Source organism: Solanum stenotomum, chromosome 7 (assembly GCF_019186545.1).
Source record: "Solanum stenotomum isolate F172 chromosome 7, ASM1918654v1, whole genome shotgun sequence".
In the NCBI taxonomy this organism is placed as follows: Eukaryota; Viridiplantae; Streptophyta; class Magnoliopsida; order Solanales; family Solanaceae; genus Solanum; species Solanum stenotomum.
Window position 1 is genome coordinate 56796360 of NC_064288.1, and position 22385 is coordinate 56818744.

Below are 22385 nucleotides of genomic sequence, written 5' to 3' on the forward strand. Positions count from 1 at the left end.
TGATTTTAACTCTTTTTTCTTTTTAGTTCGTTCAAAAAAGAATGTTATTTCCTATAATTAGAAACAATTTAATTTTAGAAATTTTCTCTTTTACTCTTAATGAAATGATTTATAACTACACAAATATCTGAGAATTGTTTTAGATTTGAAATTTCAAAAGTCTTCCATTTTTCTAAACAACAATTGAAATAAGTGAGCCAAACCATTTTAACCAAAAAAATAAATAAAATAATTGAGAATGTTACGAAAATCAAACATAAGAGAGAGTATAGGAGTACTTAATTTTCTTATGTACACTTTAATAAATTATTATTCGTAATAGAACACACTTTAGTTACTTAAAACTAAAGAACATGAAATACCCAAAAAATTGAATATACGGGCTTTAAATTTATTGCAACCACACAGTTTAGTTTAATTTGTATATGACTTTTGAATGCATGAAAATATACTTGAAATGAGTGTTTTATTGAAGAGTTTGAAAATAGATATATGAAGTAATTTGAAAAAAAAATTGAAGTCTTTCGATTCTAAAAACTGAAATCGACACAGAATGATCCAGATAAGGATTCTGGTGATACTCTCAAAAGAAGATTTTAACCACTTAATAATATCCACAAACATTTGGCTTATCGATAAATAATTTATTTGGCTTATTTTGAAAACTTAAAGATACTGGCCTATTTTGGAAAATAATAATTAAAAAAAGCGTTGAATTGATTAATTAAGAAATGAGAACTTTGAGTTCATATTTCAGCGAAATTTTAAAATATTCAATTACGTGAGTTGACAAACATTCTTAAGTAATTACTCCCTATATCCCTAATTACTTGTTCATTTTGACAAATTAAGAAAGTGTAAATTTCATATATGAAATATATTATAGTACTATTTTCAGGCTATAGCAGTAGATTTAGACTTTCAAGCTATAGCATTAAAAATTTCAGGTTATAACAAATTCACAAATAAAAGAAATGTTTTTATTAATTAGAAAAAAGTTTTTTTTTTTTTTAAAAAAAAGATAAACGAAAATTTAAAAAAAAAAACGGAATTATAGATAATAAAGTAAAAACTGAAAGTGTGGCTTGTAATTTAATTTGAAATTTATTGTAGATAATTAATGATTAGCATGAAATAAGGGATTCAAACAAATTAACAATATTTTTTATCCTTAATTCACTCAAAATCAGTTAAGATAAACTAAAAAATCAGATCATATCATTTTTTTGTAGATAATTAATAAATAGCACGAATTAAGGGATTTAAACTAATTAAGATTATTTAGTATCCTTAATTCACTCAAATCAGTTAAAATCAAATAAAAAATCAAATTTTATCTTCTTCTTTTTTCAACGTTTCTCTCTCTTCAATTTGCAACAAAAAAAATTCAACGTTTCTCTCTTCAATTTTCAACAAAAAAAAATCGCACATTCGAGTAATTGAAGTTTTTTTCATCTTTGAAAATTCTTGATTTTGTTATGATGGACAACTACATATCAGTTTTAATCAAACATGGTGAAAGATGGGATCCTTCGGGTTAGTATTTATTATTGTTTAACGTTTGTTTTAGAATGATAGCGAAATGAAACAAAAATGATCAAGCTGTCGATTAATTGAAGGTGGAGTCATATTTTGTTAACTGTTGATATCATATTATGTTTAATGTTGTGAAATGTAAAAAATTTAGTGTTTTTTTTGTTTATTTGTTTATTTTGTATACGGTTGTTGTTTTGTGAAATTATAAATTTAATGTGATTTTATGAATAAATTTGATAGAATAAATTAAATGAAATTTGTATGAAAGTGTGCTAATTATTATGTAAAAATAATTTAATTATAATGTTGACGAATTTATGAAAATTTATTTTATTTGATAATGAATTTGATAGTATAAGTCGAATGAATTATGTATGAAAAGTGTGTTAAGAAATATGTAAAAAAAAAATTTGGAATTCTTGACGAAGTGTATTACAAGTATTTTAAATTGGTATTAAATGTGAAATTGTTGAGTTTATATTAGTTTTGTTATTTATGTATAAAGTTGGGTGACAGTAATTAATTATTTGGGACGAGAAATGTATATAGTTTGAATGAATAATCGTTTTGTATGAAATGTATATTAAATGAGTATGAAAATGTATAAATTTGGTATGAATGATGATTGTTTTATGAAATGTGTATTAAGTGAGTATTAAATGTGAAATATTATGTTTTGTATGAAATTTGTTTTGTAATGTACTGTCTGAATGATATTTATATGAAAAAATAATGACGAGTGTGTATAATTTTGTTGTTATTATAATGATTTTTATGGATGAAATTTGTATTGTCTTTGGAATGAAAAGTTAATATTATTTAACATATTTCTAATTGATTTGTATAATGTTAGACTAATTGTTATTTTTTTTAATGAAATAGAGAATTATGTTGATTTTCAAATGAAATGAATTATATATGAAAGATGGTTGCTGATGTGAAATTCAAAAAGTCCAAAGTTACTTGCAGTAGATGCTGTCAAGTTGGCCACAACATGAGCATGTTCAAATTATCCTGTGCAAAACTAATGACTGTTTATTTGTTTAGACTATATATAATTTTTATTTTATTTTGTCGTTTAGAATAATGTTTTGTTTTGATATGAACATAATTGGTTTGAAGTGCATTATAAACTTAGTGTTTAATATACCGTCCATTCTTTATTCACTGTTCATTCATTAATCATACAGATTGCATACTGCTAAAAATAAATTCCAGCTTAATACATAAGATAGTGTAAATATTAGTGATAATTGTAAAAAGGTAATTATGGTATCCTGAGTATTTAATTTAATAAAAGTTTACATGAATAATAATTTGGTTTTCAACTAGTGTCCTACTATAAATAAATTTAAAACAAATTGCAGTTAGTGTTTCATTCCCACACTAACTTTAGTTAGTGTCATACACATATTAATCAAAATTGCGTACACGTTTTATCCAAACAACATGTATAAAAATTGATAAATTCATATAATCACACAATTTATACCATTTGTCTATCAATATTATATCACAATTCATACAATATCCAACAATAAAATATTAAACTCATAGGCATACACGTATTAATCAGATTTCATACACGTTTCATCCAAAAACATGTTAGAATATAAAGTAAGCATATTGTGATTTTTTTTAGAAAAAATCAATAGTTTGACAAATCATACCATTTTCATACCAATTTAATAATTTATACCATAAACACAGTTAATAGAAAATCACACCAATGTTAAAACGCAATTCATACCATTTGTATACCATTATTATATCACAATTCATAAAATTTTCAAAATCAAAACATTAAAGCGTAGTCATACACATATTAACCAGATTTCATCCAATAAATGTACAGTTTGAAAACACACTGATATTTTCAAAATAGTATCTTGAAATTGTAATAAGCAATCAGTAATTCATATGTAAACGATATCTGCCTGAAAGAGAACATATAATATCATCAAATACTTAAACACAAAAAAATTGTCCAAAAGTTAAAAAAAAAATAACTTTTTGTTGTTCTTCTTGTTGATGGTTTTGAAGATGCTCCAACTTCTACATTTATTTTTTTTTTCTTTTTGATTTCAGTAACAAAATCAAAATCGAAATCAGAAGGGGTTTCAACAATTTTTCCCTTCCTCTTCTTCCCCTTTTGATTTGCAGGGGTGACCTTTTTTTTTCTTCACTTTTTCTCTCTTTGTCGCTCCTTCAACTTAGATGAACCATCCATCGCCGGATTTTGAATATTCGCCGGATTTTCAACAATTTTAGGCGGGGGAGGGGGGGGGGGTTTGAGTTAATATATTAAAATTTGAAACATGAACGTCACCATTAGATGTTCCTTCACCCAATCTGGGACTCTTTTGAGGCGTTTCAACGGGTTTCTTAGACATAATTTTGTTGGAAAAAAAAATTGGACGAAAGATTGAATGTTGGTGTAGTTGGCTGGTGAGAAAAATGGAAGAGAAGAAGGTGAAAGTGAGGTGATAGCGTGTATAGTTGGATATGTGTGGGGAAAGGGTGGTGGAATTGACTAATTAGAGGTTATGAGTATAACATTAAATAAGGAAGTGTAATCAATGTAAAATTCCTATAATTGTGTAAGAGATAATTATGGGATATTCTTTATTTAAATAATTTAATAATAACATAAAATTATAAAAAATTACTTATTTAATAAAGTAAAATTTAATTAATTTATAAATAATTAGTGATATGTTATAACGCGTAATTAAACTGTTATAAGCAAGAATTTTTTAAAAGTATATTTAAAACCTGTAATATTGACTCTTAAATGTGTATATGGGGTGATTTTTCCATTAAGAAAGTATAATTTTTTTACCTATTATACCCTCAATTAAATGACTAATTATTTTTAAAAATGTAGAACTTTTCATCCACTTCATAATTAATAGGGGTAAAATGGTAAACTCACTATGTCATTAATTATTTTCTTAATAGGTGTGTCAATTCAAAAGTAAACAAGTAATTAGGGACAGAGGGAGTAGTTAAAAAGAGTATAGTTTAATTTATTTACTATCAGTTAATATAGTTTCAGTTTTTTCTCATAATTAATGGGACCCACCACTTCTTTGTATACCGAACCAACAAAGTCCTTCATAATTCATAAGCTTTTCTATATAATTTTATACAAAATCAATTTTATCTCTCCTATCCCCCATTTCATATCTTTATCCTAAAATCACTCTTCCACTTCTAATTTGAATTTCGAATTCCACCTTCTCCCTCCAGTCGTTCTTTCACTTTTTGCAGGTAACTGTCAAAATCGTGGGTGAATCCATTTTTTTTTTCTTTTTTCCTTCTTCAACAATTGTATATTATTATGCTTGTTAGTTTTTTCATATTTTAAAAAAAAATTATTTCTTACTTATCAAATTAGAAGTTTTTCAAAATCAGAATGGATGATTCATCTCCATCTATGAGGTTTACGAGAGGTATGTCATTGCATGTCATGAATGTTGTTGACAATTCACCTTCGTTTTCAATAGGTTAAAAAATAAAATATTGTATAAATTTTTAATCAAAAAAACGTTATATAAAAAATAAATGCTTAATAGCAAACTAAACTATACCCGTGGAATGTAATTATATAAATTATAGTCATAGAGAGTTATTTTGAAAAATATATTTGCCATATATGAAATTTTCCCTTCAATAATTGAAAACAAAGTAATGAGACTTCAAATAAAAATATAACGACTTAAAAAAAAATTTCGGTTATAACTAATTGAATATAACAAGTAATTACAATTAATTAAATAATTATAATGGGGATAACTAACCAAATTACAATTGAAATAAAATTAAATATAACTAGTACAAAAAAGGTATTTTGGAATAAGTTTTTATTGGCCAACTTGAGTCTTTGACCCATTTAAATTTAAAGCACATTCCCTTCTTAGTGGCATTTTTTTTTTCAGCGGTTCTTTTGGGCAACCCCTCCTTTTCAGACAACAATATTGCAAGAACAATTGGAGGATGTACTACCCTTCAATTCCACCAGCAAAACGTAGTAAAGAAACTATACACATCCATAAAAAGAAGAATTTTTTAAAAAAACCAAAATTTCCATAAGTTTTGAGTTGCTCCTTGTTTTTGGCTCTCTAAATTTATTAAAATCAGTAGAAAGGGAGGAGTATATATATGTTAGTCTATATAGGGTCGAACATGATGTGAATTTTTGGGACAAATTCGAAGTGGTTCAGGGGATGAATTCCATTTTTTTAATGAATAAGGTGATGATTGGAAGATACACAAAATAGTACCAATTTGAAACAAATTTGATGAAGGGAAATTGATAAACTGAAAAGATGAGGCCGTGTGGATCAAAATTGGGGGTCAATAATATGCAAATGTTAGGAATATTTTAAATGAACATGTTTCAATGATGTTGCTCCTCAAGTACTAGAGGTTTTTTTTTGTTAAATATTTCTAGTTAATAAGATATTAGTCTTTTTTTACGATATATTACATTGGATGTTATTATAAAAAGTTTATTTATTAGTAGAAAAAATTGAGTTATTTAATTTAAAGTTCTAAAATGTTTCCGTATAAAGTAGATAATTTTTTCTTTATTTCTATTTTTATATAATTTTTATACTTTTTTTTTTTACAATTTTCTATACTATTTTAAATGAAATTAAAATCATAAAATTCGTAACTGAAAATTTTTGGGGCCTCAAAATTTCGGAAACCTAAAGCAAATGTTTTACTAGCCTGTCCCCGTGCCACTCTTTGAACTAAAATATGCCTTCTCTAATCTAAAATATTAGTTTGTTGTTTGTTTTTGGAAGCAACGCTCATATTCTTTTGCTTTACTTTTTTTCTCATTAGCATTGTCTTATTGCTTCCATAAACAATTAAGAAAATATTTTATACTATGGATGGGCATTGCAAAGTCATCGAACATTATTCTATCAAGTTTATTTCTTTTCCTTTCTTTTTCATCATTAATTCTTGTAATATTCATGATTTTGTTTTTCCTATTTAAATTATGAGTAGCTAAACTCCTTAGTTCTAAGGTTAGAATAGCTACATTAATGTTGAGGTATGAGTTGAAATTGTCGTCGTTTATGTGATTTGTATTATGAGTTTATTCACTTAACTATGATTTTAGTTCGTAATAACACTTGAATCTTAATTCACTATATTACTTGTACTATAGGATCTTGTAATGTAACAATGTCTAAACTCCATAAAATTCATATTAAATAATATTCCGTATGGATGGGATCGCATAATTAAAGTTGTGAACACAAATAAATGATCCCATCGAATAAAGTATAGATGTGAACGGAATTAGAATTGACACGTTCAAACTATATTTTTAACATACATAAAAAGATAATGATTATTCTTCATTTCTTGTACTATAAGTTGTGCTTAGCTAGGTAACCATATATCTCGAAACACAATTTTAATTGGTCAACATGTAAAATAAATGCATAACAAAGTACATATTGTAAATGGTAGAGTGGCTTTATTATAACGATCCACTGAAATTCAATCCTTTTTCGTGATACATGGAAATTCTCATCCAATTGTTAGTGGATTTTTCACTGTTTTTTGTTCTATTGTTGATAAAGATAGAATCTTTCAATTCTGTTTTCCACATTATTATGGAATTTCATTCTCTTTCATTTCAACCGTAAAATATTTCAATATTACACCATCTCATCAACTTTACATCCCCTTTCACACAAATTCCATTTCTTGAAATTTCTAAATATTTATTTACCCTATATAAATACCTTATCCTATTACTCATAATAACTCCACCAAGAAATCAACTCAACTCCACATAACAAATTCATTTTCTCCTTTACTTTCTTTTGACAAAAAAAAAAAGAAAATGTCTCTCATGCCTGTATTTGGTGGTCGGAGAAATCATGCACACCAGGTGCATGATCCTTATTCCGACCACCAGACACACAAGGTGCATGATCCTTATTCTCGTCCTTCACACCCGGTGTATGATCCTTATTCTCAACACGCACACCAAGTGCACGATCCTTTTGCTCATCATGAAGTATGGGATCCTTTCCATGAATTTTATCTCGAAAATCCTCGATCCCTCATAGCTCCAGCACCATCGTTCCACCACGTACCTGCAACGATGGCTCAAATCGAGTATAAGGAAACACCAGAGGAACATATCTTTAGGTGTAACTTGCATGGCTACAAGAAAGAAGACGTCAAAGTACAGGTAATGAAACCCTTATTATCTCTTATTCATTATATGGTTATATTTTGACTGAACACGAAGTTTAAAATCGATAGAAACATGACTTTTAGAACACGTGATTTAAGAAAGTAAGAGTCACTTTTGAATGTTGTGGTTTTAAATTAAAGATGTGTATAATATACTAAAATGACTTCTAAAACGTGTGGTTTTCAACATGTCATGTTATAAGATGTTGGAATAAATTAAACACGTTACTCCATTTGTCTCACTTTATGTGGTACTTTCCTTTTGCAGAGCCAATTTGACTAAGATCAACTCAGTATTTAAAAAAATTAAGATATTTAATAACTATACGAAAAGTATTACTCCCTCAATTTAAAAAAGAATGGTCTAGTTTGACTTGGAACGGAGTTTAAGAAAAGAAATAACACTTTTTAATCTTGTGGTTCTAAATTAAAGTTATGTCAAATGAACCAAAATGCCCTTTAATCGTGTGGCCTTAAACATGTCACGTGGAAAGTTGAAGTTAAAGTGTTGCCAAAAAAGGAACGGGATCATTCTTTTTTATCCCGTTCCTTTTTTAAACAGGCTAAAAAGGAAAGTAGGTCATTCTTTTTTAACATTGTTACATAGTTTAAATATCGAAAAGTGAAAAATATTACTACATAAATTAAGACGAGAGAGTACTAAAGTGAAATTTCATTTACATGACTATAAGGATATATTATAGTATAGTTAATTCAGTTGAACCCATTGATTATATGTTATATCGNCTCAATATTTTAAAAAATTAAGCTATTTAATAACTATACGAAAAGTATTACTCCCTCCATTTCAAAAAGAATGGTTTAGTTTGACTTGGAACGGAATTTAAGAAAAGAAAGAAGATTTTTTAATCTTGTGGTTCTAAATTAAAGTCATGTCAACTGAACCAAAATGCCCTTTAATCTTGTGGCCTTAAACATGTCACGTGAAAAGTAAAAGTTAAAGTGTTGCCAAAAAAGGAAAGGAGTCATTCTTTTTTAAATTGACTAAAAAAGAAAGTAGGTCATTCTTTTTTAACATTGTTACATAGTTTAAATATCGAAAAGTGAAAAATATTACTACATAAATTAAGACGAGAGAGTACTAAAGTGAAATTTCATTTACATGACTATAAGGATATATTATAGTATAGTTAATTCAGTTGAACCCATTGATTATATGTTATATCGTTTTTTCGCAGGTGGAAGATGAAAAAATACTGAAAATTACTGGGGAAACAAGAATGATGAAGAAAGAAGATAATTGGCACCATTATGAAAGAAGCAGTGGAAAATTCTTAACATCTTTTTCACTGCCTCTGAATTGTAGGGCTGATTATGTTAAGTCATCAATGGAAAATGGAGTGCTCACTATAACTGTTCCTAAGAAGGAAATTAGAAGGAATCAACACCATCTAAGATCTGTTCAAATTAATTAATTAATTAAAAGGTTGAATCTTATGGTATAATGAATATGTCTTGTTAATTTGGTACTACTCCACATATTATGTATAATATTGTGGATATGAAGTCAAAATAAAGAGAGAATAGTAAAAAGTTTTAGTGGTACTATATATAATGTGGAGAGAAAAGAATCAAAAGTGAGTTTGACATATATATCCTTGTGTAATATTTGTAGTAACTAGTACTAAATAAATAAAATGGTATTTTTATTTCTTATTCTTTGATTTCTTTTTTGTTTTCCATTCTGAGCTAATATTAGTGTGAATGCAGATCCTACCTCTATAAAGTAGACGGGTTGCTTTTGATCAATAACCCTCCGTTCAAGTAAAAACATAATAAAACAATTTGAAAAGGAAACAACGAGAATGAAGAAGTCAAGACATAATGCTAAAGAAAGCATGAAAATGCATACTAAAAATGAAACAGTTACTATCACAAAATAACACAATAATCAAAGTGCTCGACACAATAAATAATAGTAGAAATGGAATAGCAAAAAGGTCCTAGAGTAAAACTACGACTACTGATATGAACTGATATGAACGACGAAGCTACATAACCCTCAATTACCTAACCCTCTATCTTAATCCGCATCCTTCGTAAGCTTCTATTTAAGATCATTCTATCTTAAATAGAATTATACTAACTAAATTTGGCTTTGGAAAATCAATTTTGTTCTATGTACAATTTCCTAATATGAATTATCATCAATAGAATGTACATATTCTTGGGCCAGTGGTGCTAACAATACTTTTAAGGCAATAAAAGACAATGAAAGTTAAATCCTAGAAGTTCAATGGTTACATTTTTTTGATTCTTCAGAGGTAATTTGATTAATCTTAATTGCTAAATTGAATTAGTTTAATTTGATCTTTTAAAAAAAACAAGAATATAGCTAGATACTTAAAAATAAAAAGTAGTAGATAAGATAAGACATCTCAAAATTCATATAGTTTGATTCTAGAAAAACGAAACAGAACAAATATTTTGGCACAAGAGAATACTTTAATTGGATGTTATTGTCTTTCTTTTAACTCATTCAAATTATGCAGATTCTTCTCCACAATAAACATTTCAACAACGAAAGATAACGGACGTTGTTATCTTTAGGCTGGCTCCAGCAAATATATATTATATTCTCCCTTGCCCATTCCGAATAAACAAACAACAAATTAATAAAATAATATTAGTCATTTTCATCCTTGTTTTTTTCCCCAATCAATTGAGCTAACAATGATCGAGAGACAGATTCAGAATTTAAACTTTATAAGTTTAATCAACCATTATTAATGAACTTTACCACATAATTTAATGATGTACGTCGAAAGTACTAAATTCATTTTTTTACTCTTCCTAGGAGTTTCAACCTTTTTTTCGCTCTCTGATGACTCGAACTTACAACCATAAGATTAGAGTGTGGAGGGTGCTTACCATCTGAAGAACCATTGACAATGACTCTCACAAATTTATTTAAGCACACTCACAATTCATAAATATCTATCATTTGTGTCTCATCTACATAGTAATAATAAATCCATTTTTTTTCTAATTCCTCAAAATGTCTCACACACACGACCATCAAGGAAACATGGACATGCCTCATGATCAAAATATGCCTATGATTATGAACATGGTGATGCAAATGAATTTCTATTGGGGTAAAGATGTGACAATATTAATCAAAGGATGGCCAAACAATAACCTAGGCATGTACATATTGTCTTTGTTTTTTGTTTTCTTTATGGCATTTCGTGTTGAAACTATGTCAATGGGTCCAATAATGATCAACAAAAGGCCCATTGGGATTATTCAACCTGGGATTTATTATACTCTTCGAATGGTTCTTGTTTATTTTGTTATGCTTGCTGTTATGTCCTTCAACATTGGGATTTTCATTGTTGCTATTTTAGGCCATGGTTTGGGCTATGTCGTTGTTAAATACCGTGAACTTGTCGCGGCTGAGATGACCACGGATTCAAATGGTACTGATCCTCAAGTTTAAAGGTGATCTAAAACATAGTATACGTCTATAACTGGTGATGCAGAGATAACAAGTCAAAAGGATGTACCACAAGGGTAATTTTAATCTTTACTTCTTTTTTTTAGTTGAATATATTACCTAGCTAGATGGTAATATTAATCTTTTATATATATTAGTTTCATCTTTTTCATGTGTGTAATTTTGTGGGATGATATGAAGAAAAAATCGAATTTATTTGGCTTTCGTTTTTGTGCAATAACATTCCAATGGAATGATTTATGGGAAAAACTTGTTATATTAAGTGCTTCTATAGATTGTGGCCATAGCAAAAAGGAGTTCAAATGAATCGTCTTCATTAAAATTTGGTATTTTCGCAAAAATAAGGCAAATTAAAATAAAGAAAAAATTTAATTGTATATTTATAATTTTTAATTCCCTTATAGTGTAACTGGTAACAGTAGTTAAAACTTGTTTTAAATTACAAGTTCGCTTTTAAAAATAATTTTTCTTGTTGCGACAATGCTTCTATGTAATTTTGATGTATGGATCAGCATAAGTTATGCAATCTATGTGAAGAAGAATACTTAACAACATGAACGGAGTCATCTAGGGTGATTTGGTGCATATTCTTTGCTGCAAAATTATAGTGTACAAAAGCTAAATATAGCTATTGTAAGTGTATATTTAATTTTGTCAACTTTTAATATAATTGACAAAATAAATACACCTTATGGCTATATATACAACATTAGATAATGAAAATATTCATTTAACATCCCTATTTTCCATGTATATAATCTAGGACAAATTACTTAACTACACTCCTTTACTTACCTTAATATCCATTTGTCCCTACTTATTTCAAAAAATTTTAAAATCTGCACAACGCTATGTATCCCGCTATGTGAAATGTATCAAACGCTATGTATCCCGCGCACAACGCTATGTATCCCGCTATGTGAAATGTATCAAACGCTATGTATCCCGTGCACAACGCTATGTATCCCGNTGTAATTTTGATGTATGGATCAGCATAAGTTATGCAATCTATGTGAAGAAGAATACTTAACAACATGAACGGAGTCATCTAGGGTGATTTGGTGCATATTCTTTGCTGCAAAATTATATAGTGTACAAAAGCTATAAATATAGCTATTGTAAGTGTATATTTAATTTTGTCAACTTTTAATATAATTGACAAAATAAATACACCTTATGGCTATATATACAACATTAGATAATGAAAATATTCATTTAACATCCCTATTTCCTATGTATATAATCTAGGGAAAATTGTACATAATGGCAAACTATTAATTCAAATTAAATGGTATAACCACACTTTGATTTAATTGTGCCCTGTAGCAAACTGTTTGCCACGCCTCTCGCTCGCCACTCTCCCTCTCTCATTCACTCTCTATGTCGCTCGCCTCTCTCGCTTTATACAAACAGAAATGTATAAATTGTGTGTTTCTATTTGTATAAAGCGAGAGAAAATTGTATATACACATGCAAATACATATATCTTCGTCCCATACACTTATAATTATACAATACAAATATTTCCCTGTCCAGTTCTCTTTTGCCTTTCTCGCTTTATACAAACACATATTATATAAAATACAATGTATAATTTATGTTTGTATAAAGCGAGAGAAAGAACGATATTTGATATACAAACGTTTCATTTCGATTCAATTGTATACAAATTAAAATTTTATACAGATATACAAAAACATAAAATTAAATTGAGAGACTTTCAACAATTTATACAAACGAGAGGCTGACAAAAATTTATACAAATGGCCTGCTAGCGAAATTATACAAATCTGAAGAGGAGCCAGCGAATTATACAATTGCTTCTTTTGTATATATGTATAGCGAAACAGCCTAGTCATAGCATGTTTGCTATGGAGCGCAATTATGCAAACTTTGCTATAGCATACAAATATGAATTTTTTGTTTGCTATATGTGAAAGTTGCTCTATAATCTAACCAAAATGTACATATAATTTAGCTTGGGCCTATTGATAAAGTTCTAACCCAATTCAAATTCCGGTCTGTTGTACATATTCTTTAAGCCCATAAGTTAAAAATTGGCTTTAGTATCTAGGGCTTTTAACATAAATGTACCTCCCAACATAATAGTTTTCACGGCATATAAATAGATAATCTATTTGAGATCGAGCTTTACGTAAGATAGAAAAATTTACAATTCTTATGGATTGATCAATTGTGAATCTTATCGTATCTTAACATACCAAAAATTAAGAAGTACGTATACCATCGAAGTCTAAATCATAACATACCCAAAATAATAGGTAAACATTTCAAAAAGTTAGTATTACATCAAAAATAAAATGGACAACTAATAATAAACCAACCAATGAATTTTACTTACAACAAACAAATATTCTATTTTTATCTTAATGACCATATTAAGTAAAATTGATAACGTGTTTACTTGTTCAAGTGGTTCATCAACCAGTCGTGTGTCATTTTATAATATTTTCTCTAATCTATAACTTAGTTTAAAACCTACAAGTAAACCATAATTAATTGGACATCGAGTGAATACCTACATGTTATGTTATTTTATTTTATTGAGTGTTTGTAGCACTAATGATCCTTGAGTTATTAAATTGTGCAATTTCTATTCAATTGTTTGAAAAAAATTATCAGAACTATAAATAATTAAGGTAAAAATTCTTCTATTATAAACGTATTATGATTATTGATTATGGAAATATTTATGTGTTATGTTAAGTTTATATTGTTACTTCATATCTGGCACACTAAAGTTCTATAACAGTTAAATGCAACATAGACTCTACATAAAAGGACCTAAAAACATATATTTTTATTGATGAAAAATTAAATATATGAAATTATATATCATACGAACTCAAAAATATAATTTAGTATTAACTTAAGTATCAAAAAGACTATCATTCCTTTTGTTTTAACCACTCGATATATATATATATCAGGATGCATGAAATTCTTTCAAATTTTATTCATAATCAGAAATTTCATATTCAAACTACATATGTGAATTACTAAATTTATGCTCCTAAATTCTGAAAAGAAATTCCTTACGTAGATTTTTTTTGCACATCACAATGTAAAAAAAGTCGAACCAGTAAATTCCAAATATCATATACTATTAGTTAAATTTTATAAATAATAACTTTTCTAGTAGGCAAACAACCTTAAAGAAGAGGTTAGTTAGTTGGTGAGCAACTATTGAAATTGAACACATAAAACAAAAACACATCCCACTATTATTGAGAAATTAAATCTTATGATATAATTTCCTTAAAAAACACAAGCAAAACCACTCTTTTAATGACAAATGGATAGTCCTAATTAGCAATTGCACCATAAGATATAATAAGATAGAGACTTTTCTTTATCTTCTTTTGATTTATGTAAGTGATATAGTTAAGTAAAGCAGAATTTAGCATTCATCTAATGACAAAGCATACAATGAAAAAAAAATACTTAATGAGCAAGTTAACTATATGTTTAGTATTTTCATCCTACTCATGTGTAACTAAGCACACTAATAAGTGTTGTTATAATTCATTGCACGTTTATTAGGAAAATTAATAAATGTAAGATATAATTTACTAATTAAGTTATCCTATTTAGTAGATATTACTTTCTCTATTTCAAAATAGTTGTCACGTTTCGTTTTTTTGAAAGTCATTATACTATTTTTAAAACTAAATTAGATTAGATTAATTTGATATTTTAAAATTGAAATTTTTAAATATTCAAGATGGCCACTCTTTTTATGACTAATGTTCTGTCCATGTTGGCAATTTCATCATAAGATAAAAGTATTAATCTTTATATTCTTTTGATATGTGTGTGTGTGTGTGTGTGTAAGTGCTATAGTTAAGTAAATGAAACTTATGCATACAATATCTACTCACAAATTATACAATTTGACTATATTTTTGTTTTCATCAGCAACCTTTTCTTATTCAGTGCTACAATAATATCCTACCTATATGTTAAAAAAAATCATACTAAACAAATACTTTCGCTATTTTAGAATAAGTGTTATTTTAACTCATTTTATGTTTATTAAAAAAAAATGTATAAGTTATAATTTATTGAGTTATTCATATTTAGTAGATGTTTTTTAAGAATTGAGAAATATTAACTAGGACTGTTTTTTAATATGAGGGTATAATTGATAACAATTTTCTGTAGTCTATATTAATTGAATTATTGAGAATTTTTTTTATAGTTCAAAATAAATAATTTTTTCAAAGTTTGAGAAATTGTTCAACCTTTTTCATATTTACCCTTTCTTTTAATAAAAGTCTTAATTATTTAATTGATTTAGACATCAATAATCAATAAATCGCTAAATTGATTAAGATATCATCATTATTTAATTTTTAAAAATGTGGTGTGAAAAATATTAAACTTGCAGTCCATTGTTTATAAAATTGACCCACTGTTCAAAATAAACAAAATTTTCAAAGTTTGAGAAATTGTTCAACCTTTTTCATATTTACCCTTTCTTTTAATAAAAGTCTTAATTATTTAATTGATTTAGACATCAATAATCAATAAATCGCTAAATTGATTGAGATATCATCATTATTTAGTTTTTAAAAATGTGGTGTGAAAAATATTAAACTTGCAGTCCATTGTTTAAAAAATTGACTCACTGTTTGTATTTGTCTGAATTAGGACAGCCGACCAAATGAACCTTTGCGAAAGAACAAACGCAGAACGAGTAAAAATTACGCGAATACATATCTTATTTATCATAATTTTTAAAATTCTCTATTATTCTAAAAAAATTACAAAATTTTCTCTCAAATACATCCTTATCCAGTTTACCTCTCTTTGATACATCTTTATCCCTCTCGTATACATCTCTATTCCCTATCGAATACATCCCTCTTATTAAGTAATATATCTTTCGCAATCCGTGAGCTCTGTGTGTCTGCAGATTTCTAACGCATCTGAGATCATATAATTTTAAGAAATTTTGTAATTTGAGAAAAAAAAATAGAATGTAATTAGCTTTTACCATTGTGTAATTTGTGTAATTTTTTCAAATATGAAATATATAGTACCGCTCTGTCTCATATTAATTCTTAATACTACTAAAAATATTTATTCTAAATATATTTATCTATTTATAAAATTATGATAGAATTAATTAACTTATTTTTAAATATAATATTTTTAAGAATAAACAATATTGATTATATTAAAAACAAATTAATATAATTAATTTTTATTTAGAGTTTCTTAAATAATGTTTTGAAAGAAAAATATGATAATTAGTATAAGAGGAAGGAAATGTGTTTTAATTTTGATTCATAATCTCTTTATTTTCCACCAATTGTTGCTAACATAGTGGGAAAACGGCAGAAAAAAGTGTACAAAAGTATCAACACATATTTGCAAAATAGTGAATTATCAAAGTTGTAGCATGATTTAGTCCAACTTTAATTGTAACCCCACTTACAAGACGGCAGTTGACTCATATTGAGATTGACATCTCTAAACTCTTGCCCACACGATTAGAAGTAAATTAATATAAGAATGATATATTCGGTATAATTACACATCATAGGATACTTCAAAACAATAGAATGCATGCAAATTTGGGGAATTACAGTAGCTCGGTTGATTAGTTAAATTTTTATTTAAATAACAATAATATACTCAGTATAATTATATATATAAAATGGGATCGGAAAAAAATTGAGTGTATACAGAATTGAGAAATTTGATTAACTCAGTTTGTTGGTTATTTGAACTTTCACATTATTCCACATTAGGAGTAAATTAAGACAACAACAATATACTCTGTATAATTACATAAAATGGAATCTAAAGAAGATCGAGTGTATACAAATTTGAGAAATTTTATCAGCTCAATTGATTGGTTATCTGAATTGTTATTTTGTCCCACATTAGAAGTAAATTTATACAACATACTCGCTATAGTTACATAAAATGGGATCTAAAGAAGATAGATTTTATGCAGATTTGAAGAACCTTAGTAGATATATAGTTAGTTGGTTATATGAACTTTCACTTTGTCCCACATTAGGAGTAACAACATCAACATACTCGGTATAATCACATAAAAAAAATTGGAGAAGATATGTAAATTTGGATGTCTTAGTAACTCGGTTGATTAACTACCTAAACTTTCATTATTGGTAAGAATTCAATTCTTTACCTTATAATTCTATTCCCCTGCCAATGTTTTTTTATTTTTTAAGAATATATATATTATTCCAATGAGTTCTCAGCTTAAAAAATAAATTAATGATACTATTATATAATCTGCAATATGTTATGTTCCATTAGTCTTCTCTTAATGTCACTATTTTAGAATCCAAAAACTCATAAAAATCTAAATTTGCCCCTAACCTATAGAAATTTTTAATCATCCAAATGGCGAAACATTAAACAACATCTCTACTTATTTTGGCATCATATAATTTGGATTATGACATTATGAAACATTTATTTTATATTTAGATCAATAGTACTCCTTACATGTTCCCCTTAAATTACGTAGGAAAGGCCAAAAATATTGAAGTTCCTTCGTATTCATCCATAATCAACAAACTCAATTCTATTAGTAAATCACATAATCTCAACTATCTTTAACACAAAACTCGATCAATAAACGATTACATACTCTTTCAAAACTAATTACTAAGGCAAATTGATCTTCGAATTGTCTCTTCATGAATATATCATTTATTACTAAGCGATCATTTACGAACCTTATCTTTAAAAGAAAAAAGAAGACATAAAAGCAATGGGACCAATGTGGAAAAAAAAAATAGAAATTGTGTGAGGGCATTAACATGAAAGTGTCTAAGTGAAGTAATGTGTGATGTTTTTTGTGGACCATCATACCCCGCCAATTCCTCAAATTCGATCCTTAACTTTATGAACATTTAAAAACTTAGAGGGCCCAATTCAATTGTAGATTTCATTAAAGTTTTTTCAAATAAAACGCGTGAGACATAATAAATGTATAATATGGGGGTCACTTTGTAAACTGTTTATGGGCCAAGGGGGCCACATGATAAAAATAAAAAATATCTTCTTAAATTAAATTCAATTAACGCGCTTTTTTTCGTTTTTTTATTTTCCCTTTTTTCTCCTTTTTGACAGCTCACAATACACCCCTAAAACTCAAACTTCTTTCCCTCCAACCAAAATATTTGCTAGTGTACAAAAGGGGTGTTGTTATGTGCATAATTAATAAGAGTAATGTAGTAAAATTAATTATGAATCTTAAATAATAAAATAAAAATTTAACTTAAATTTTTTTATTTTACTCCTAAGTCCTAATGAAAGGAGTTACAGTCACATAAATAATTATGACTTATTTTAAATCACATATTTTTTAAACTTAATGTCTAGTTAAATTATATCAGACAAATAAAAATGAAGATTAAATCATATAAATTAGACTAAGTTATATATTATGTCATCGAGGCTTGATTCATGATGGGTGCATAATCCCCTTTATATCAATTCTCTATTAATGTCTTCTAAATTGAGTTTGTCGCTTAATACTTACCTAATGCAATTCACATCCATTTACAAGTTACTACACAATAGGAGGATTAAGGGTAACTCAAACATAATAAAGAAATAAAAAATGAATGGATGAAAAAATAAAAAAAGAATTTGAATTTGAATTATTTTTTTAAAAAAAAAAGTATACACATCGGGTGAAGTGAAAGGTACAAACTTCTCATCTGGAAAAAGAAGTCTGAATTGATCAGACAACATTCAACGAAGCATTGCACATTTCTCCATATTTCCTGCTTCGCACTACAAGCAACAACATTCCATATACAAATATTAAATAAGCACATAAAATTAATTTAAAATTACACGTTCCGTTCCGTTCCTATTTACTTGTCCACGAATTTTATTAAAAGAAGTTTTACATCGATAGCAACAAGAAATAGGAAAAAAAAGGGAACTTAGTGGAGAACCATTATAGTCAAAGTGACAGAGTGCCAATGCATGTGCCACAACGTTGAAATTAGATCAAAATCCCTTTTTAGGCATGTTACAACCCTTTTTTATAACTTTGACCATCACCACAACTAAATTAAAAGAACAAACAAAAAAAATTCAAAATTTAAACACCAATTTAATTCTTGCAATAAATAATGGTATATAATTATTGATTAATTAATTATACCTGACCATAATATGTTATGGACAGATACAATATTACACTTGATAATAAAATATTATGAGATGAAAAAGAGTTGCAACTCTTCCAACCAAAACATGAGTTCAACCCTTTTAAAACTTGAAATATAAAAACTATATCTTATTTTTTTCATACTAATATTAAACCTAAGAAAAATCTCCATTACTTTCTCTTGAATCTTGAACCTTCTTCTCCATTAATCTTATTATTCTTCTTCTTCTTCCCTAATATACTAACACCAAAAAAAAAAAAACCCATTTGTTTACCTTTTGCTAAAACAACTTCATCTTCTTCTATCTAAAACCCTATATTTCTGCAAATCATCACTACCCAAAAAACCAACAAACAAACAAACAAATGCCTTTTTCCCGCTTCAATGAAAAAAACTAGTAATATTATATCTCAGTCAGTAAGTCCATTCCTGAGGGAGTTGAAATTCTTGAGGCATTGCCGGAGATGGTTGTGGTCTCTGGTTTTTTCTCTGTTGAGCTGCCGCCGACATGTAGTTACGGTATTCTGGAGCTGGGGTGAACCCGATGTTCTCATTGTGACTTCTGGTTTGAACTTGAGGTTGGGGTCTAGAAGCCGCCGCATCCATGGCTTCTAGATTCAAATTCAGAGCCTGGACCACTCTGTCTGGCAAGATAACTGGACAACCTGAATTGACACATCAAATAAATCAGAAATGGTATTAGAATAACAAAGCAAATGAACCCCAAAGCATAAATAGCTACAAAATTTAGTCAAATTAACAAAAAAAAGGAAAAAAAATGATATCTGGGATGAAGAAAGGTACCTGGTTTCTTTCGGGTTTCAGTTTGTGTTCCAACTCTTCTAGGCAAAAAGACGCCAGTTCCAGCACATTCCCGTTTAGGGCCAGGATTTCCAAGGAAAACAGCACGCATGCCAGAGCCAGAGTTGGGTTGTTGCTGTTGAGATTGTTGCAGAGTAGGCCAAGCAGAGTTTGGCAAATTCAAAGTCCCTTGTACTCCATTTCTAGCTCTGTTTTCAGTCATTTGCTGGTGACTCTGGTTCAATGGAATCTGCCTAAATCCACCTTTTCCATTACCCAACACGCCTTGCCCCTGCACTTGCTTAATCATCTGCTGTTGCTTCAAACGCTGAAACTGCATTTCCACAACATAAATCAACAAACGCCCAAAATAAAATATATTCTGAGAAGAAAATATGAAAACAGGGGATGCAAAACTTACTTGAGCTACTTGCAACTGCTGATAAGAGAGTTGTGGCTGATTTGTGTTGAATGGACCAAGACTCTGTTTGGGGTTTTTGGGGCCAACAGGTACTGGACTTGTCTTCCTTGGAGGAGCAGACCATATTCCACCTTTGTTATGGTACAGTCCGGCTGACTCTTCCATCATTCTAATCCTCGCCACTTCTCCAGCAGCCGCATAAAGCAGATCCAACGACACATCCGGCCTGTTCATCGGCGGCGGAGAAGAAGCCTGAGATGGACAAGTTGGACTTCCACGGCTCGACCCCTGCTTACAAGCTCCGAGCACACCAAACAACGTCGATTGTGGCGAACCAGACAAACTCAAACCCTGTAGAAAAACAAAAATCCAGAAAAAATTAAGCAAAATCCAAACAAATCAAACCCCAAACACAAACACAAACTTGAAAACAGCATCAAACAATACCTTGCCATTTTCATAGCCTAAACCAGCTTCCTGCAGAGTAGAATGAACCATTTTCCTAGTTAACCCAGTGATATAATCATCCTCATCACTCTCGTTCTCCGTTGAACCAAGTACAGACTCAACCGGCGAACTCAGATCCGAGTTCGACCCAAACTGGCTAAACCCATACCCAAACTCCCCTCCAAACAACTTACTCCCATCACTCCCCGGAGAAGTCATCTTAAAATCCATCAAAAGATCATCATCAGTAAGAAACTGTGAAGGTAACCAAAACTCACAATCATCCAAATCTTTCTCCATCTTCAAATCCACCACCCCACAACACAAACTAAATATAAGTGAAGAGAAAAGAAAAAGGTTACTGGTTCTTGAAGGTATAATAATTAAAGGTCCCCTTTAATAAGGTCCAAAGTAGAAGTATAAGAGAAAAATGGAAGAAGAAAGGTTGAAAACAGTGATACAGAGAGAATGATAAGAGATGCTAATAGGAGAGAGAGAAATGGAGGCAGCGACTCTTTTATAACCAAAATTTCGAACCCTAGGTACTGGGGAGCAGTTTTTTCATCCACTCGCCTTTCTGTTCGTGTTCGTCACGCGCAGAGTTGTAGCCAGGTAAGAGGAGTGGACCGAAAGTGGGCTCCGTCGACGAGTGGAGTGGGTCCGTATATATGACAGTAGATGCACGGCATGCATGTGAGCCGGTGCTGGCCCCACCTAGTAAAAATTATGTTCTCCGTCTATTTTTAATCGTTCAATATCCTTCATTAGTAATGAAGGTATTAGTAACGTAAGAACACGTATATAAAGATCCTTATAGTTTATACATGTATTAGTTATGCTAAATTTTAAATTACAAACCAAATAACGTATTAATTATATATATGAATAGCTTACATCCTAACAAATTACCACACGATATTAATTTTACATGATTTAATACATGTATAACTTACTCTAAAACCAGTTATCCAATGGCGTAACCACATATAGTCTCTACTAATTATATGATGTATATATTACATATATATATATTAAATCTTGAACATTTTTAACGAAATTTTGAGGTGTCAAGTTAATATTAAACATGCAAAAATGGATCGAAAAGAAGGAGTAGTGGTTATTAGAAATATAATTAAATTAGAGTTAATTAATTATGATTAGTAGAGAAAAACCGTAATGAGAACGTGTTGGCGCCTTTTGTGATTGGTTAATGTGGGTGGTGGATGATGACAATTGTCCCTCATCCACTCCCATGTGGCACTTCATGCTTTGC

The 22385-nt window shown here is 28.8% G+C and overlaps 3 protein-coding genes across 3 annotated transcripts; 2 read left to right on the forward strand and 1 right to left on the reverse strand.

Annotated features, from left to right (window-relative positions):
- The first annotated feature begins 7329 nt into the window (after nucleotides 1-7329).
- LOC125870715 (18.1 kDa class I heat shock protein-like) lies at nucleotides 7330-9444 on the forward strand. Its single transcript, XM_049551214.1, has 2 exons — nucleotides 7330-7762; nucleotides 8967-9444. Exons 1-2 carry the CDS (start codon nucleotides 7409-7411, stop codon nucleotides 9201-9203), a joined length of 591 nt encoding a protein of 196 aa, XP_049407171.1. The 5' UTR covers nucleotides 7330-7408; the 3' UTR covers nucleotides 9204-9444.
- A 1372-nt stretch (nucleotides 9445-10816) lies between these two features.
- Nucleotides 10817-11230, forward strand: LOC125870081 (copper transporter 1-like). Its single transcript, XM_049550444.1, has one exon. It carries the CDS (start codon nucleotides 10817-10819, stop codon nucleotides 11228-11230), a length of 414 nt encoding a protein of 137 aa, XP_049406401.1.
- An 8146-nt stretch (nucleotides 11231-19376) lies between these two features.
- LOC125870697 (uncharacterized) lies at nucleotides 19377-21592 on the reverse strand. The gene is made up of 4 exons (XM_049551193.1): nucleotides 21113-21592; nucleotides 20666-21016; nucleotides 20248-20578; nucleotides 19377-20108 (listed from the first exon to the last, which is right to left on the reverse strand). Exons 1-4 carry the CDS (start codon nucleotides 21410-21412, stop codon nucleotides 19858-19860), a joined length of 1233 nt encoding a protein of 410 aa, XP_049407150.1. The 5' UTR covers nucleotides 21413-21592; the 3' UTR covers nucleotides 19377-19857.
- Nucleotides 21593-22385: the final 793 nt, after the last annotated feature.

What these genes read in the sequence shown, in the direction of transcription:
- LOC125870715 (XM_049551214.1), top strand. Translation starts at nt 7,409, where the DNA reads ATGTCTCTCATGCCTGTATTTGGTGGTCGGAGAAATCATGCACACCAG. An exon ending in AAGAAGACGTCAAAGTACAG is followed by an intron (nt 7,763 to 8,966) that starts GTAATGAAACCC and finishes GTTTTTTCGCAG; the next exon opens with GTGGAAGATGAAAAAATACT.
- LOC125870081 (XM_049550444.1), top strand. Translation starts at nt 10,817, where the DNA reads ATGGACATGCCTCATGATCAAAATATGCCTATGATTATGAACATGGTG.
- LOC125870697 (XM_049551193.1), bottom strand. Translation starts at nt 21,412, where the DNA reads ATGGAGAAAGATTTGGATGATTGTGAGTTTTGGTTACCTTCACAGTTT. An exon ending in TAGGCTATGAAAATGGCAAG is followed by an intron (nt 21,017 to 21,112) that starts GTATTGTTTGAT and finishes GTTTTTCTACAG; the next exon opens with GGTTTGAGTTTGTCTGGTTC. An exon ending in AGCAGTTGCAAGTAGCTCAA is followed by an intron (nt 20,579 to 20,665) that starts GTAAGTTTTGCA and finishes GTGGAAATGCAG; the next exon opens with TTTCAGCGTTTGAAGCAACA.